This window comes from Diorhabda carinulata, chromosome X (assembly GCF_026250575.1).
Source record: "Diorhabda carinulata isolate Delta chromosome X, icDioCari1.1, whole genome shotgun sequence".
Classification (NCBI taxonomy): Eukaryota; Metazoa; Arthropoda; class Insecta; order Coleoptera; family Chrysomelidae; genus Diorhabda; species Diorhabda carinulata.
This window is the reverse complement of record NC_079472.1, coordinates 7,311,273-7,330,362: the sequence shown is the minus strand read 5'-3', so window position 1 is coordinate 7,330,362 and position 19,090 is coordinate 7,311,273. Positions and strand designations below refer to the sequence as shown.

The window sequence follows — 19,090 nt, the reverse complement described above, 5'->3', positions numbered from 1 at the left end:
AAATTTGGAAAAAAGCTGATCATTAACTTTTTGTTCTATGTAATAGACGCTGTTTATTGTTTATTTATCGAATTTGTTAATTTTCACTTCACAGGTGAAGTGAAGCCCTTATATTTATTCGTTCAAAATACATGAAAATACAATGCAGAATTAATGCCTATGAAATATGTATAGGAGAAAACATACCTAATTATAAAAGTTGAGATCACACGAATTGTTGAGTATTTCGCACATGAATAGTACTTCTAGGGCTATTTCAAAGATCAATGATGATACTATATTGAACTTTATTGAATTATTACTTCTTGTTACAAAGTACATTGTTAATTTACAAAAAATGTAGGCATAAATAAGTTTTGCCAGCTGACTGCTGTTTTAAAACAAAACTTCGATCAGTGCAAATCAGAGTTTTAATTAAAAAGCAGATGCAAACTTAGTAAAGGATGTGAAGAATGAAAAGTTTTCGCTATTGAAAGTGTTAATTATAGCAGATATAAATGGAGCACAAGAAAAACAGAGAATATACAAATAAACAACCATAGTAGTGATACAACCAAAATGTTTGAGACCTTATTTATCCACTTTCAACATAAAGATTCTTCTAATAAATTTTTATGTAATTTTCACTAATAACAGCATTAATTCTTTACAATAATTTTATTTAATACATTTAGTATTAATTCCATGACTGATGGTAACAAGTGGTTATATATTCGAAATATATAACTTTCACATGTATCCATTACTTTTTTCTCTTATTCATGTCCAAAATTAAAAAGTTAATTACAGTACAATAGGGTACATGGTTAATGGTACTGTATATATGTGCATATTATTGATATATTGTTCTGGTTTACTGTCTAAACTCGTAATTTTCAAGGTTATTATTTGAATAGTCGTTGTATATAAGAAAATACTACACATATAATGTATTTTGCATTTGCTAAATTTGAAATTACAATAACTCAAAGCTAACAAATGAATCAGATACACATTTGCACAAAATTAAATTATAGGTACATGTTTATACATCGTGATTGGCATTATAAAATTAGCAACATTGTTTTCCAGTTATAACATAGCCAGATAGGTAAGTAATACTTTAAAAAATTATATCTTAAGTTTTAAAATTTGGAAGTCGAATATTTGTCAAATCAATATTATTTTCCAAAAATATAGGATACACACTACATACAGTTTTTGAAATACGGCCATTCATATTATTAATGAATGGTCCTGTACAACTCAACTTTTTCTTCAAGTTTGTAACGTTTAGTTTTAATAACTAAAATTGGGTTGAATATTTTGATTTATTATTTAATATTATTTAATATCAACTACAAATACTTCATAAATATTTTTGTAGATCTAACAAACTGTTATTACCAACTAGAATTCGATAAGTTGATTCATAGCAGATTAAAAAAATTACCAAATTATTTTGTTTTAATTAATATGTATTTACATATGAATTTATACTAATTGCATCCAATTAACTCTTACATAAGATAATTCTTTGAAAGAAAACGAAAATACAAGTATTAAATTAAGGTTGAATCAATAAAATTTTCATACAAAAGAATTAAAAAAAACCATTTACAACGTCACAGTATCAATTTAAACCGACATTACAATATAAATAACTACTCACCGATTTTGATAGAAATCAGCAGATGATTTGGAATTTCAATTTTGATAACTTACTATTTTTCAAGTAAATGAAAACTAAAAGTTTAATTGCACTAATTTTCCAACCCTACAAATCTTAAACTTTTGAGTTTTGACATATCATGTTGACCTTTTTGACGTTGCAGTAATAGTGTGTTATGAAATGGAAGGATCAAATGATAGTATTATGATTTACTAATATATTTATACATAGGATTATACAGAATAAAAAATTCACATGAAAACCATTTGCATATTAAAATTTTTTCAAATCATGGTACATACGAATATTAATTTTTTTTCTAGTTTTTTTATATTAAAATACTAGTGATATTTCAACGTATAATATATTGCCTATTCAGATATAAAAGAAAACATTTATAAGATGTTATATAGGAATAATTACACCTTAAATAAATTCTACTTCATTTATTGTATATCTATATTTTCATTTTAATTGAAACCATTTGCAACATATAATTTTGAACTATTTTTTAAGTAGCCAAATAACTATGCATACCTGATTACACAGTCATAGTTTTAGTTGCCTAAGAACTCAACATCTGAGTTTGACATAACAAAATTGTAGTGTTGCCGATTATGAAAAATAGGTTTAAAATAAAATACTCAATACAGACGAATAGTCAATTTTTTAAAATATCCCAACAAGTAAAAAATAAGTACACTAATGTATTACTCTTAGAAAAATAAGACATTTGGGTGTATTGGTCAGACAATATTTGGATACAACACAAATATTTATATTCTCGGCTTTTTATTCATAGTTTAATATAATTCTGATTTACATGAATAATAAAAATTTTTTATGTCGATTTTATCTGAAAATTATTATTTCAAATCCGTATCCGTGTTGTATATCATCATTTTATACGTAGAGACAAATTGCAGTTTTATGGCATTAGCAATGAATGTTATTTAGTAGATTCGGCAACATCGAACGATTCTTTCTCCTATAGAAAGGGGGGTATTCAAGATTCAAGTTTCACATTACAATAATTGTGTTATGAAATGAGTAAAAGTTTATAAGACTTTATTATATCAAAAAATGGAAAATTCAGATAGTATTATTTCAGGACTTTCTAAATCAATAGGAACAACAGAACCCGCACTTAAATTGTTGTTGGCCATTTTAGCTGGTAAGATACGTAATTATTTTCATAACTTTTAGAAATTATATTGGCAACTTGATATGCGATACTTTGTACTTTACCATGTGAATGGAACATAGTGTTTTTGTTCACATATTTTATTATGTGCTCAAAGTTTTATTTTTACTTTGTTTATTTAGTCTAGATTATTAACCTTATCTCTCATATATTTTAAAAACATATTTTAATATTAAAATATATCCTTATTGTTAAAATTGATTACATAGATGTTTAAAAGCTAATCAACAAAATTTTCATTTAAGAAAATTTTAACTCTATAATAATTATGACCTACCAAGCTTCTCATTTTAAAAGAGCAATGCTAAAGTGAAAACTTTGGTTTCTATTTGTAGCTAATTTTTTTCTGTTCCAAACTTTTACAAAGTTGAAAATGTTTTTCTGTTATTATATGTCAAATATATCTTTATTAATATCAATTTTTAGGGTATCCATTGGCGTTTATACACAGGAAATACATTTACAATAAAGATCGCAACTTGCAGCATATATTTTTTATCATCTCCGGATTTACTTTAGGATATTGTAATTTTGGGAAAAGTATATTCCACAATGTATTTGCAACATTTTTCACATATTGCACATTTATTATCCTCAAAGGGACGGCACTTAGTGTCGCTATTGTGTTTGTATTTAACTTGGGATATCTACTTATAGGTAAATAATTATTATCAACTAATGTGATATGAAGTTCCTGAAATTCGAAGAACCACTAGCAATATTAATTTTTTTAGGTTACTTTTATACAAGTACCGGAGATTATGATATAACTTGGACGATGCCACAATGTATCCTCACCCTTAGATTAATAGGTAAACTTATTTGTTGTTGTTGCTTTTCGTATGAGAATATTGTTATCATTTTTATTTCAGGTGTAGCTTTTGATTTGTATGATGGGCACCAACCTGTTGAAACGTTGTCCAATGATAGTAAAAAGTTGGCACTTGTTCAAAAACCCAGCATCCTTGAGATATTCGGTCACGCTTTTTTTCCGTCTTCATTTCTCATTGGCCCCCAGTTTTCAATGAAAAGATACTTGGAATTTGTTGACGGCCAGTACAATAGCAAGGTTAGTATCTAACATGTATAGTATATGTCTAAAGTCAATTAAATACCTGTCAGTTTTAATTATGTTCCACCTGATTTTGCGTAAGTGATGTAACATTTATATACCCCGTAATTCAAATTGCTCAGGAAAAAACTCTTTAATTTGAGATTTTTGCGCTTTTTGGGATTTGTTGTACATAAGCGGTATAAAGTTCAATTCTCAGGATTAAAAAAAAATTTTAAGCAATTTTAGATAATTTTTAGTTAATTCTTTTATAATAGTTCATAGAATAGTGGACAGAAAAGGGTTGTTAAATTGATATGCCCGTCGTGCCCCACTCGCAATTACCAAAGGGCAATCAGTAGCTTTTGGCTCCGGTGTCAAGTTGTCCCACTTCATTTATGGCTAGCTGAGGATTCGTTCGCTCCTCCTATTTTAAGGCTTTTGGAGCCAACTCATTATTCAATGGGCGTAGAATCAGGAGTTCTTGGCTTCTTAACAAGCTTTATCTGGACCTCCCGATAGGAAGCACTGGGTGGAGGTGGGTCGAAGGAGGAGGCCACCTTAGGATCCTAGCCTATCTTGGCACCCTTCTTCCACCTTTTTTATTCGCACCACTGATGTTGTGGTGTTTGAACCTATCAGAGCTTCGATAATAGATGCTTGGGTGTAGTGGGTTCCGTAGTTGCCTATTAGCTCAGTGCCTTCAAGGTGAAGAGGAAGATTTGTTATAGTCCCTGCTCTTGCAAGGTTCTTGGAATTTCGCCAAATTTCCCGACACCTGCTCATATACCATCCATCCTTTGGCACTATTGCTTTGGATTGAGCCCATTAAAATAAGCAGTCCTTGTTTTTGTTATATTTTCAATTTTTCTTCAATTGGGATGTTCTCGAAGTCAATAATTCCTAGTATTTCCAAATCATAGACAATTTTTTTCCTTCAGCTTTTTTACAGTCTGCCAATGTTTTTGGATCTTATCTTTTTTTAATTATGTCTGCTGATTTTCTTCTCATCAAGTGTCCAGCTCACAAGAGTATTTGATTATGAATGTTACTATATATTTTTGTCATAGTTCTTGTTTTCTCTGTTTTTCCCTTATGGTGTTATATTTGGTACCAATATCATTTGTCTCTAGTTTATTTTTAGTTATTATGCATTTCTTCTCATTATTATCGTTCCCAAAGATCTTTGGTTTTGCATATATCCATTTTATTTGAATTTTTCAGTAATTTTTAATTTTTCCAGAAGCTTCATATCCTCTTGGAATCCTCTCCTTAATTCTCTTATTTCTTATTATAACTTTGAAATAATTGACCAATTATATTTTTCCAAAGTTTTGTAATGCTGGTAGGCAAATTGAATATTGTTTCTTCCATTCAAATCCATATTCTTTTGCCACATTTTCAACATCTATGATTTATGATGATTCACTAATTATTTTCAGTGATTATTCTTATCTTATTTTTTATTGTTCAAGATTTTGTATATACTCCTTTTATTTATTATATTTATTATTATTTCATTTATTCTTCAGTAAGTTTCTATTAGTTCGTCCAGAAGCTTCACATTCCCTTAGGGTTGTGTTTGTGAGTGGATGGATTGTTGTTTCTGCTGGTTTTTCTCTTCATCCATTATATTTTTTTTTGTCACTGATTTTCCAATCTATATTATTTTCCACGTTTTCGAGTCGAATAGTTGCTATTATTAATTGTTTATAATGATGTCTCAGTATTTATCCTGCCAGTGTATGCCTTTTTTAATTAAAACTTTATGACTACGTATGAAATAACCTTTGTGTTTTCATTTGAAAGCTTCATCAAAAAATGCTTAATCAATAATGTTTACCTCAAAGGATGATATTTTTCATATAATAATTATTACGATAATTGTTTTCAGCATGGTCCACCAGATAGTATTCAAGCAGCTGTTAAGCGATTTGGTATTGGTGCATTGTACTTGGGAATCTTCCAATTATTAGGTTCGATTGTATCTGATGATTATTTGTTGTCAGATGAATACGGTCAATCATGTTTTTTCAAAAAAATGTTTCTACTGGGATTATGGGGAAGATATACTTTGTATAAGTATATATCTTGTTGGCTTTTGACGGAAGGAGCCTGTATTCTATTTGGTAAGTGAACTAATTTAATATGCATATGAATACAAACATATCTATTTAAATCCTCAATAAAAATTCTCAATTTTCAATATTGTAATGTTTTTCTTATTTATTTATAATATTTTTATCAGTGGGGTGAATTTATAAACACTGTCTTTTATACACCTATTTTATTTTAACACTTACATTAGACGTAATTAACTTATATAATAATTAACTTCTCACTACTTATGTAACTTCTTCTCATGCTGTCTTCCTCATTGAAGGTTGGCGACCATAGAATGAATAAATCTTTTATAGGTTAAGCTCTATTATCTATTATCATTATTACATTATCACGTTAAAAATTAAAAGCATAATGAACTTAATTACTATAAGATATTAAAATAAGTTAAATTTCTGGGGTCTGTTACATCTAATAACTTTTCCTAAATATTCGATAGTTACTTTTCTTCTATCAGGATTGAGATCTGGGAATCTCTGTGGCCATTCAATAGGTCCCCTTCTATCTGTTTGTGAATATAGCTTTTAGATCGAAAATGGTTTTCTTATTATGCAAAATGATATGATTTATTTCAAATTGAGCTGATGTTATCAGCTCCATCTGTTCTCACTTTGATATGGTGGGTCAAAATTCACTTGTTAATACAAAAGTGAAATAAAAACAAATTCGCAATCCACTATTCTAATCACTAAGTACTGACCAAAAAGCAAGTAAATGAAATCCCAAAAATTTTGATCCATCTGTAAATTAAACTGAACAGAGTTATTTTCGATAAAACAAAGGTTGGTGGTATGGTATGGTGGAAGGTTAATATCTCAATTCATCTGTTTTGACAATTATCTTAACTAATTAGTTCACAGAATTATTTAGTACCACACTTCTTGGAAGGTCTATGGGACGCAATTCATATACGATCTTTACAGTAACTCGAGGTTGCATATGAGTTGCGTCCAGTAATTAAATTTCAATGCGGGTTACAGTACAATATGTTCATCTAATTAGAGTACAGTCACAATTCATGAATAATAAATCTTAAGATCCAATTTTATTTACTTCTCATAAATATTCAGGTAAATCATTAAATTACACTTATTTTTTAATTTAATTTTTATCTACATTTGTTCCAATTTCATTTATTTCTCATAAATATATAGGAAAATCATTAAATTATATTGATTTTTTTTTATTTCATTTTGGTGATTACAGCGCATTAATAATATTCTTTTGAAATATCTTGAAAACAAGATTTGTAAATGTTTTAATACAAATCAAATGATTATACAAAATGTTGAAAAACCAATTAATTCTCCATTATCAACGAGATTATGTTTAATCACATTTTCAATTGTGTCAAGTATGAAGATTTATCTATTATAAGTAGTACTTCAACTAAATAGAATATTTTAAAAATTCTATAAAAACCAGTTTATATATTTTAAAAGGGTGAAAAGAGTGTACTGTTGCGTCTGGTTTGACCATTTTCTTATCTACAGTCTAAGGTTAGGTTAGGTCATAAAATTTCAACCAGTTACTTCTAATTTATTTCCATCCATGGTAGTTATCCTAACACGAGAGGGGGTGTTATAATTAAAAAGTTGCTAATATGTATTTTAGGTGAGCTCTAGGTAAAAAAATGGTTAACCAAAATGCAATATTTACGAGGATATATTGAAAAATTATTAGCATATCAAAATTTCAATATCAAAATATTTTATTGTCTTTAAAGGTCTCTGGACCTTTAAAAAAATGTTTCTTTTTGCTCTGCAAAACAGACCTCCACAACTTTTTTTCGGTTAAGGAACGAGAGGATAGTCGGACGGAGCCAAATCTGGTGAATAAGGGGTGTGTTCTAGTAATTCAAACCCTAAATCACGAATTTTTTGCATAGTAACATAAGATTTGTGCGAAGGGGCGTTGTTCTGCAAAAACAAAACACCTTTGGATAGCTTTCCGCGTCTTTTCTCTTCAATTTTTTCCCATAGAATGGTCAGAAATGTCGAATAGTAATCTCCAGTTATTGTTCTACCCTTATCCAAAAAATTTATGCATGGAACTGGTCTAGGCTAACTAGATATCAATACATCCTCGTAGATATCGATAATCCTGGAAAGTATAATTAGTTCACAGAAGTATTTTGTACCACATTCTTGGAAGGTCTTCAGGACGCAATTTATATAGGACCCTTACAGTAACCCTCATTGAAATTTGTATATGCGCATTTTATAATAGTCATTTGTTGTTTTAAAGTCATAAACAAAAATGACATTTGTTTTAAAATAATTAATCTTCAATATCATTTAAATGGGAGGTGTACGGAAAAAACTACACTATCTTTTTCGTGGAGCATTAAGCTTCCCACAAAATTCTTCAAAACTTTTTTCTGTACAATCAATTAATGATGTGGTATGAATTGAGAAAAAATAAAAAATCTGCGTTGCGGAGGATCTTTCTATTAAAATTAAGAGCCCACTTTTGGTGAGAATTTGGTGTCTAGCAACTCATTTTTCCGTGTTACTCGTTAAAACAATTATTGATGTTTGTGACTCGCCCTAATAGCCATCGGCTTTCAGTGTCCAGACTTCAATTCCTTACGAAAACACAGAGCAAATATAACATTCAATCATTCTTTGTCTCAATTTTAAGTTTAGATTATCGTTACAAAACAGTAATATCATCTTCTGGAATGTTGTAGAAGCTTCAATCCTGCATCTAATTTCTTTATCCGGGTCGAGTTACTCGCTGATGAAGTATCCTAGGTATTTAAAATTGTAGACCCACTCAAGGTTTGCCCATTTATCTGTAGCGAGGTGTTGAGGTATGGGTGATGGCTGAAAACCATGAATTTTATCTTAGCAACATTTATTTTTATCAATATTTTCTGTCCCATTGCATTAAAAGAATTTATGAGATTTTGGAGACCCAGGAGATCATCGCACAAGGTATCGTCAGCATAGCGAATGGCGAATTACTTCACCATTGATTTTGATCCCGAATTCTTTCTCTTATAAAGCTTGTTTGAAGATTTTGTCACAATAGAGGTTAAAAAAATAGTGGAGACAGGATACATCCTTGTCGAAAATCTCGTTAGATTTGATGATTTGATGTTTTTGTAAATTTTTTTTTAATTTATTGGTTTTTTGTGTAGATAAAGAAGAAAATATATAAAAAAATGATTGAAATCGGATTGTCTAAAGCCAAAAAACGAGAGGACAGAAATAGTATAAAATTATCTTTAAGTTTATATATTTCTATTATGTAACAAATGATTAAAACAGTTTTACTTCAATTGTATGTTATCCTGTCCGACAAATAAGATTTTACTTTATTGAAGGGAAAGAGCATTTTCAACTTATCTCTTCCTCAATTTTATTTTTTTTTAAATATATTTGATTGGAATTTTAGGCTGAAATATGTATTTTCATTTAAGGTATATCCCATAACGGCTTAGACGAAAAAGGACATGTACAATGGAATGGAGTAGAAAATATACGGTTATACGTTTTTGAAAACACAACTGAATTTAACGATTATATTAAATCGTTCAACGTAAATACAAATAACTGGATCGCACAATATATTTACAAAAGACTGAAATTTTTGGGAAATAGACAAGTTAGTCAATTGGTTTCCTTGTTATTCTTAGCATTGTGGCATGGTTTTCATGACGGATATTACGTTTGCTTCTTTTTCGAGTTTATAGTGATTCTAATGGAAAGAGATGTGAGTATGAATTATTTTGTTCCATAATAATTTTTCACTCAACTCACCTAACCTAACCTAACTACCAGTCTTAATTATAATAGAAGTTAATACGATTGTCAGCACAATGAATCCAATAAAAATAAACTTCTTAAGTTTTTTGTTGTATAAGTAGATGTCATCATCTGACATGTGTTATGTATCATCTGTCAAGTGTTATGAATCATCTGTCAAGTGTTATGAATCATCTGTCAAGTGCTATGCATCAACTGTCTTGTCATATGCTATATATTATGTGTCCATAAAGTATCTAGTGTATTAATTAAATACTTAAGGATCTGTAAAAATGTAAATTTTTAATAGCCATCCTTATTTATTAATTAAAGTTTGACTTCTTGTGAAGATTGGTTTTCAAAATAAAATGGTTGCACATAAAATTTTGTGGTCAGGGCTTGCCAAACATGCATTAAAAGTGAAAAGGATGTGCATTTTTATGACAAACAAGTTTCATAACTAAAACTTTGTATCTTCGTCAAATAAAATTTAATTGTTACTTTGTGGCAATGTTGTAATACATTCCATATCATAGTTTTGAGGAATTTAATCTTTGGACTTTCATCATCATTTCTCCATTATTGGAGTGGATTACTCCCCTTGTTCTTTTTGTTGGTCCTGGCTTTGTTTCCCTGGATTCTTGTATCTTATTCAAATTAGTTAGTCCAGGTATTTCTTGGTCCACATCTGCCTCTTGGCCATAGAGGTATCCATTATATTATCCTCCTCACCAGTTATTCTTCTATTTCTTTTTATTACTTTTCTTCAATCTTGACAGTTGTATTCATAGCGTACGCAATCACTGATCTTATTAATGTTTTATATATTTTTATTTTGTTCATTTCACTAATATTCTTGATTTTAAGTAACAGTACAGTTTGAAATAAGAATTTCTGTGTCTTTAGGTGGTCCATTTGTCTTTCGTCTTCATGTATTTGGTTTTTTCTTGGTTTATTTATAGATTGAATTTTTCTGCTTATGTCCCCAAGTTGTTGTATTAACCAATAATTTTACATCGTCTGCATATGCTACTGTTTGTATTTGGTTTGTTTTTATTATTTAATTCTGTTTTTCTCATTACTTTCTCTAAAATCACATTAAACAGGGTTGGAGAGATCGAGTAGCCTCGTTTCACTCCTATGTTCATTTTCATTTCTTCTGCTAGTTTTCCCAAATATATTTAATGAAAACAAATGTAAAAACATCTATAGTGAATATTACATAGTGTTATTGGCAGTGGTGGCGCTAGCCACTGCGTGGCCCTGTGCGAAGTGATATTAAGAGAACCCAAAAAATTTAAAAAACATTTTTGGTGCTAAATCAGAATTACGCATTTTAAGCCTGTCTAAGAGTACTTTCTGTCAGTGTTATACCATTATACATCTATATCTCTAAATGATTTTTCAGAGCTTAGCAGTAGTTATTATTTATAGATTTCACTTTACTTATTTAATTAGTTTTCTAATTACTGTATTGGAAGTTTGTTAGTTTTTTTTTATATCCTTGACTACTCAGTAAACAACTCATTACGTTAGGCCTTGACGATACCTCACTTATATTAACATAATATGAACATATTGCTTTTTGTATTTTTGATTTGTTATTATACGAGGGTATATTGAAAAATTCTTAGCCTACTATAGAACCGAACAAAATTTCAAATATTTTATTACTTAGCATATTCTCCACATTCATTACAGCGAACCTGCAACGTCTCTAGATCTTTCAAAAAAAAATGTTTCTTCTTGCTCTGCAAACCAGACCTCCACAGATTTTATTACTTCCTTGTTGGAAGAAAATTTACGACCGTTTAAACTTTTTTTCAGTTGAGGAAAGAGATGATAGTCGCACGGAGCCAAATCTGGTGAATAAGGGGGGTATTCTAGTAATTCAAACGCTAAATCACGAATTTTTTGCTTGGCGACATGAGATTTGTATGCAGGGGCGTTGTCCTGCATAAAAAAACACCTTTGGATAACTTTTCGCGTATTTTCTCTTTATTTTTTTCCCGTAGAGTGGTCAGTAATGTTGAATAGTAATCTCCAGTTATTGTTCTACCCTTATCTAAAAAATCAATCATGATTACTCCATGGCAAACCCAAAAAACTGAAGCAAGAACTTTTCTAGCAGATTTTTGGACACGAAACTTCTTAGGTCTTGGGGAACCAGAGTGTCGCCATTCCATCGATTGTTGCTTTGTTTCTGGATCGTAGAAATGGACCTAAACCTCATCCATAGTAACAATTCGGTTTAAGAAGTCTACATCGTTTTAAAAACGAGCACAGATCGAACGCGATGCTTCTACACTTCTATTCGTTTTAGTCCAATTCTACGGTCTGATAAAATCATGTCATGAACTGCATCGATATTTTCGGGGACTGACACAGAAACTAGCCTTCCCGATCGGTCATCCTTTTCAATGGAAAATTTACCTCTTTTGAAGTTTGCAGTCGAATTTTTCACGGTCGCATACGAAGGACATTGATCACCAAGGATGTTAATCATATCTTCGTAAATCTGCTTACCTTTTAACCCTTTTAAATACAGGTACTTGTTGATGGCTCGATACTCCAATTTTTCGATTTTCACAATTTCGGTGGACATCTTTTTTCTTTTAATTTATTGCGTAACTCTGATTTACTTTTTTGACGTCAAACTTTACACTGACACTTCTAATAAGTTATTGTTCGTTGTTCGTAGTTAGTATTTATGATACTTAAAACATAGTGTTGCATATTTCCAATTATCCATACATATTACAATATCTATGTGGAAATAGTAACGATGGATGGATAGTGTACAAATAAGACAGACAGAAATTATAATATCTTGAAAAAATCTAACAGATGTTAATATTATATTTACAGTTTAAAAGTAAAGCTACGGCAAAAAGCTAAGAAATTTATGAAAACATCTTCGTTATTTTTAAAACTGTAGAGGAGAGTGAAACAGGTTCCTCAGTGAAACCATCTAATTTAGTTAAAAGCCAACAGAAGAATATCTTCCGCCATCTCGTGAATGATAGCTCAATTTTCAATCTAAGATGACAGGGGTCCCTTATGTTACACCGTCTCGCTATTCACCCAAAAGAAAAAGAGAATCCCCATGCGAAAATTAGACTCAATCCCAACTATAATTGAAGACAGATTTTTGACAAAAATCCGTAAAATGAGCTTGTTTTATATTTTTGAAATTTGTTCGGAAATGGGGTTTTGCTTAATAATAAAAGAATGCAGAAAATTAGCATACGATTAAATGAAGATTTCTGAGACCTGGGTCAAAAATAAAGAAGCAGGTTTTGAATGGTTCAGCATGAAACATCAACCACGACTTTTCAGAATCCAAAAAAAATAATTGCTGGAAAAGGAATTAAGCAGGTGAACAAATGTACAAACGGAGAGAGGGGACAAAATGCTACTAAAAACTGTATTATTAACGCTCTGGGTTACCACCTTGCCTCCAGCCATGATTTCATATGATTAGTGGAGCTCCTCACGGTACTCTAGGGCTTTCGATCACTTTATCAAGTTTATTTTGTCCAGTACAGAAAATCCTACGCTCTTGATTATGGACAACCATGAAAGCCATATTTCCCTAGCTACTGTGGACAAAGCTCGCGAAAATGATATCAATATTTTCACACTACCGCCCCATTGTAGTCAAAGACCACAACCTTTGGATGCAAGCGTTTTCTCTTATTTAAAAGCTCATTATATTGCTGTGATAAATAGTTGATTTCTGTATCATCCGGGAATGCCCATGGTGTGCAATCTTTGTAAAGTACCAAAAAATCTGCGTGTGTACGCTGGATGATGCAGCGTCACCTAAGACCAAGTTCTACAGTGTACTCAAAATGCAAATTGGTTGAGGCTTAAAATGTGAACCCTTATCAAAGCCGAAGGGCCTTGTGTTCTGGTAGATGCTTGGCGCCGTCACTGGTTTTTGGATCGAAAAAGTGCAAAAATAAATATGAACGTTTCATTTGTTTCATAAAGACAATAGACCATGTCACAAAGTGATGAAACCTGCGGCCAAATTGAACAGAGCTTCCTATTGCCTGATTTTCCAGCTTATTCTTTTGATCTAGCCTAGTCAGTGAATAATGGTTCTTTGAAGACTTCAAAAGCATGCTCCCGATAAATTTCAAAAAAAGATTGGGAAGCGCTGGTGTATATGTATTAGTATTATAGGTTACTGTTGAGAATTTATCAAATTGACAGCTGATTCGACCGAAATTTTATATAGAGTCAAAGTTGGTATCCATGCTCATGTTAATTTTAATTTAGTTAAGTTGGCAGGCGATAAGCACTTTTTGATATGTTCACGCGACAGCGAAAAAACGAAATGAAATGGCAACAGGCAAACGTGTTACAATTTTTTATCTCAAGAATTGCTAAGTATTGAGCAACAATCCGACAATTGTTTAGCAAGAGTTTTGTTAATCAAAACAAGTATTGTCAAACGATTCAAAAGGTACTTTTTGAAACTTCGTTCAATAAACTGAACATTTTATCAACTTTGAACTTCATCATTTCTCAACAAAGAACCCAAACCCACTGAAAATAACAACAGTTACTGATGAAGTCTTATTTTTTGTTTGTCTTAGTTTGTTTTCACTGATAAGATTCACGTCTTATTGTTTGATCTGTTATCTATTTATTATCGACAGAGTAATGAATGAAACGACTCTAAAATAGACTCTTGTGAAATACAGAGATTTATGAACAATTGAATATCATTACTATCAAAACCGTTTGGCGTTTCAATTGCTCTATATTATTTTTTTTTTCAGATTAAATCCATCGTGAATTCCGATGAATCTCTGAAGAAGTTCTTCGCATTGCCGCAAATACAAATACCACTTTATATTATCCTGAGGATATACACCTTCGTATTCATGGGATTCTGCTTGTTACCTTTTGCATTTTTAAACTTTAAGAGATATTTCAAAACTTATTCAAATACCAACTATGTAGGTATTATTGTTTTCGTAATGTGGCCCTTAATATATAGTCCTCTTATAAAGTTTGCTCTTAACAAATATCGAAAAAAACAAAAATGAACAGTATTTATCTTGAACTTGAATCGTTTTTGTAGAAATTATAGTATTCCTTTAAAAATAGAAAATGTTACCGTGAAGTAGTGCTCTCCAAAAAGCAAACATTTAAAACTCCAATATAATTTCGTTTACAACAAATCAAATTTATAATGAGTATTTTTATAAATATGAAATGTGCCACAGAAATGTAACTTTCTTTTAAACGTACTTAAAATGTGCAATATCTTTTTACTCGAGGCCTAGAAGAAGAATTCTTCATGAATCGTTTTCGAGTATAAAGTGAATATGTGGAAATATATTTTCATTCATTCATTCATTCATATGTCGTCTAATATTGATAATTTTTGCTTATTTGTCTTTCTTGTTCCCGTTAAGTACTGACCAGTAGTATTTATATTAAAAGTTGATTCTATTTTATCAATGTTAGGACAGAGCTTGATATTTGTTTGTTGGTATTACCAGATTGTTCATCATATATTGCTCTTGTTAGAGGTTATTTGAAATGAGTAAAGAAAGTTATTTATGATGATATTTTTGGTGATATTTCGATATATTGAATTGTTGGTCTGTGGTGTTTATTCGATCTTGTAATTCACATAAAAATTTTCCTTTTTTTTATTTTATTATTCACAAAAACTTTAATGGCCATTTTTTAGTAGCTTTTGAAAATTGTATATGTTTGCCTCATCTCGTTTCTTATATACCTATTAGATGATTCTCCTAGTTCGGGGATTCACTTCTGCGTTTTTATATCTCAGATCTAACGTGTTTCTTCTATAATTGATAGGCTCCTTAGTAATTCTATCTCTTTCGACGTTCGTTTGTGTATCCTCGTTCTGCATTTCGTCCAAATGTCAATGCTCTATGGTTTCCTGAGGTGTCGTCTGAATATTGCTTGTTAATATATCAGGATTATCTTGTTTATTCAGAAAACACTCATTTTATACGTATTTCTTCACATTTGTTTTGATCGATCTACTGTTTCTACTTCTGCTTGAGGCTGGAAATCTCTTGTGATTTTTTTTAGTGTTTTGTAAAATTTTCTGTTTACCTTCTTTATCGTCTTCATGTTCTTTCAAAATCTTTTTGCTTCTGTATTATTCAAAATCTATTTGTTGTTCTATTTGTGTTATTTTCTTTAAAATTTTTTTGCTTTTCTATTAGTGTTATATTCTGTCAAAATCTTGGTTTTTCTGTTCGAGTTGTCTTCTTTCAAAATCTGTTTGCTTTTATAATCATGTTATCTTCTTTCACAATATTTTTGATGTTCTATTCATGTTGTCTTCTGCATCAATTTTTTTCTTGCTTTTCTTTTCGTTTTATCTTCTTTCAAAAATCTTCTTGTTGTTCTATTCGTGTTATCTTTTTTAACAATTTTTTTGCTTTTCTATTCGTATTATGTTCTGTCAAAATATTTTTGTTTTTTTATTCGTGTTATCTTTATTCAAAATCATTTTGTTTTCATGTTAGTATTAACTTTTTTAAAAATCTTTTTTCTATTCATGTTAACTTTTTCTGCTATCTTTATTTTACTTTTCTATTCATGTTATCTTCTTTCACAATATTATTTATTTTCTGTTTAGGTCTTCTTCGCTGCTAGGAAATACAATTTCTCTAGAATTGTTCTTCTGTTACATAGTTTCTCTACACTCTTTATAAAATCTGGTTTCATTCGTATTTATTTTCAAAGGTTTCTGTTGGACTATCGATAATTGGTTCTTCCATTATATTATTGCACATTGCGATTACCATTTTCAGTATATCATTCGTCCAGTCAATAAATAAGACTGATTATGTTAATCCGTCCAATTTTATTTTGAAATATTGTATTTCATATTAATATGTGTTTTTAGCAATAATGATGGAGAGCACTTCTTGAGAAATGATTTTATGGTACATAAATAAATATATTAAAAAATACAGTTCACAATGTGCTTGTGTCATTATAATCTGTTCTGTACACAGTAAAAGTAAAAAAAAATCAATTGATATATACAGTGTGTCGCATTGAAGATAAATATATCTCTATGTTTTCTTTATTTAATGAATTTGAGATTTTTACACAAAACCTCGGTTAATAGGCTTTAATCTTCTGACGAACGCAACATTTAATTTTATCCAAGTTGTGATTTGATGAGGTTGATCATTATGATAGATTTTCAACCATCTGTTATGTTTTTGTCTTTATAAAAAACAATTTAACAAAGAATTTGCATGTGTAATTAATATTTGTCTTAATTCTTGGTAATATTCGTTCTTCCTAACAGAAAATTAATAGAAATTTACTAATAGAGTGAAAAAAACTTTAATTTTTTGTTGGAACGAGTGCATTATAATTATTATTCTGAGGTTGTGTAGTAGTCTTTCTACAAGGTGAATTATATCAGTAAAACATTTTCCGAAAATTATTTTTCTCTAATCTCATCATAAAATTAATTTTAGAAATATTATTTGGCTGAAATATGTTTAAGTATTGAATTCAGTATTAGTTTCAAGTTGCATTCGTTTGACTTAATACACAATTTCCATGATCTTGTTAGTCAATTACAATTCATGTAATTGGTTTTGTTAAGCGAAAACAATAATGTTCCTTTTACCAAATTTACTTAATTTTTATAAGATGAATAGTTATGACAATCACCTGTTGCATTACGAAAACAGTTGATTTTAATTTGTTGAGAAGATGTATCATCATGAAACCTCTTGTATTATAGAATCATAATAATATGGGGTGTAGATATTTAAAAACTAAATAAGTATAAGCTTGTAGGAAGATAATTTTATATGATTTTAACAGTACGAATAAGAAAAGTGATAAAATGTATTGCTGTGTTTTCCATGTACCTTAGAATCTTTATCTGGTCAAATTAGACCGTGGAGTAGCGGAGGTACAAAAATTCGGACCGAATAAATAAATTGGTAGGCTTGTTCAAAACTATCATAAATATAATCTTAGAAATCTCCATTGATTCGATTCCTGGAAAAAAATGTACTCGTGGTCACAGCTCACAAAATCTGACAGGTCACCTAAAAATGCTAGAACTGATAAAGCTAGAAAGCTGCGACAAACTAACTGACTAACTGAGGATCAAATTTCAAGCACTCCATACCACTAGGAAATTCATTCACCAATTTCCAGGTAAAGTTGCTAGCGATAAACAAATATGCTCAGAAGTGTTTGGCTAGAAACCTCTAAACAACACATTCACACCCTCTCAAATAACCAAGCGGCCTTGTAGGCCCTGAAAGCTATTGAGTGCACGTCCAGACTAGTGTGGGAGTGCAAACAAACTCTGAAAGCACTAGCTAACAAACAAATTCTGGCTACCAGGCCACCAGGGTATACCAGGCAATGAAGAAGCAGACAACCTTGCTAAGAAGGATCAGAGCTCTACTGTGGTCTCATGAGATGCCACACCAATAACGAAGTGAACGGATAGCTAAATAATTAGATGGAGTTTCACTCCAGGCCTAAGACAATCCAAAAGATTCATAAGAGTAATACTAACACCTTGAGAAGTGGGACACAAAATAGCCCCCTTTTGGTGAGATCTAAGCATTTTGGAAGCAGAAGAATGAGATGTAGAGTCTTGTACAAAATATCTTCTAGGTAAAGTTTAGAATTAAAAAAAATATTTGTACAATGGAATTCTATTTTTTTTCTGGTTGATATTCGTTTAATGTGATTTTACTTATACACTGAAGGAAAAATTCATTTTGTTGTTGGACAGCGTTATACAATTTATTTTAATAATTTGGTAGCTCGTATTTTTAATAAGCACAAATTATGAAAACACATAATTATTTTAATTTTTTTTATACATCGAACTGCTTAAAATAACAGGCACAAAGTGTAAAGTACCATTTTATATTCTATTTAATAAAACTACTTTTTTTAAACACCATAATATTTTTTTTATTGTTATACATCCCAATTATAAGAATTAGGGCTTCTGATATTTCCCGATGAAGTTTTCCTTTTTTTAGTTGTCACCTGATTGAGGAAACTTTTGTTCATTTCCAAAACTTTATTATGAAATAATACTCCAATTAAGAAAGAATTTAACGGTTTTAAGTAGTCATGAAAATAATCGTTTATCAAAAGAACATGTGTCCTAGTTTGAGTTTAAAAATCGAAAAAAAAATATGTTGGGTTAAGTAAAAACGAATAAAAATTTTATTTGAACTAAATGAGTTCTTTTGAATAGTTTCGAGGGACCGTAAGATTTCACTGGAATGGTTTGTGTCGTA

General features: G+C 30.2%; 2 protein-coding genes across 3 annotated transcripts in view; one reads left to right on the top strand and one right to left on the bottom strand.

Annotated features, from left to right (window-relative positions):
* The window catches only part of LOC130901242 (ATP-citrate synthase), a 52,249-nt gene extending 50,295 nt beyond the window's left edge, over nucleotides 1–1,954 (bottom strand). Inside the window, exon 1 of one of the 2 annotated variants that reach the window (XM_057812451.1) lies at nucleotides 1,652–1,954. The gene's annotated coding sequence lies outside the window, so the exon portion shown is untranslated. The remainder of the gene's footprint in view (nucleotides 1–1,651) is intronic. The other variant, XM_057812453.1, reaches the window with a different exon arrangement.
* A 579-nt stretch (nucleotides 1,955–2,533) lies between these two features.
* LOC130901243 (lysophospholipid acyltransferase 5) lies at nucleotides 2,534–17,661 on the top strand. The gene is made up of 7 exons (XM_057812456.1): nucleotides 2,534–2,825; nucleotides 3,282–3,512; nucleotides 3,590–3,667; nucleotides 3,728–3,924; nucleotides 5,801–6,035; nucleotides 9,455–9,747; nucleotides 14,573–17,661. The coding sequence occupies exons 1-7, from the start codon at nucleotides 2,735–2,737 to the stop codon at nucleotides 14,840–14,842; spliced, it is 1,395 nt and encodes a 464-aa protein (XP_057668439.1). The 5' UTR covers nucleotides 2,534–2,734; the 3' UTR covers nucleotides 14,843–17,661.
* Nucleotides 17,662–19,090: the final 1,429 nt, after the last annotated feature.

What these genes read in the sequence shown, in the direction of transcription:
- LOC130901243 (XM_057812456.1), top strand. Translation starts at nt 2,735, where the DNA reads ATGGAAAATTCAGATAGTATTATTTCAGGACTTTCTAAATCAATAGGA. An exon ending in CCTCACCCTTAGATTAATAG is followed by an intron (nt 3,668 to 3,727) that starts GTAAACTTATTT and finishes TTTTTATTTCAG; the next exon opens with GTGTAGCTTTTGATTTGTAT. An exon ending in AGGAGCCTGTATTCTATTTG is followed by an intron (nt 6,036 to 9,454) that starts GTAAGTGAACTA and finishes TTTTCATTTAAG; the next exon opens with GTATATCCCATAACGGCTTA.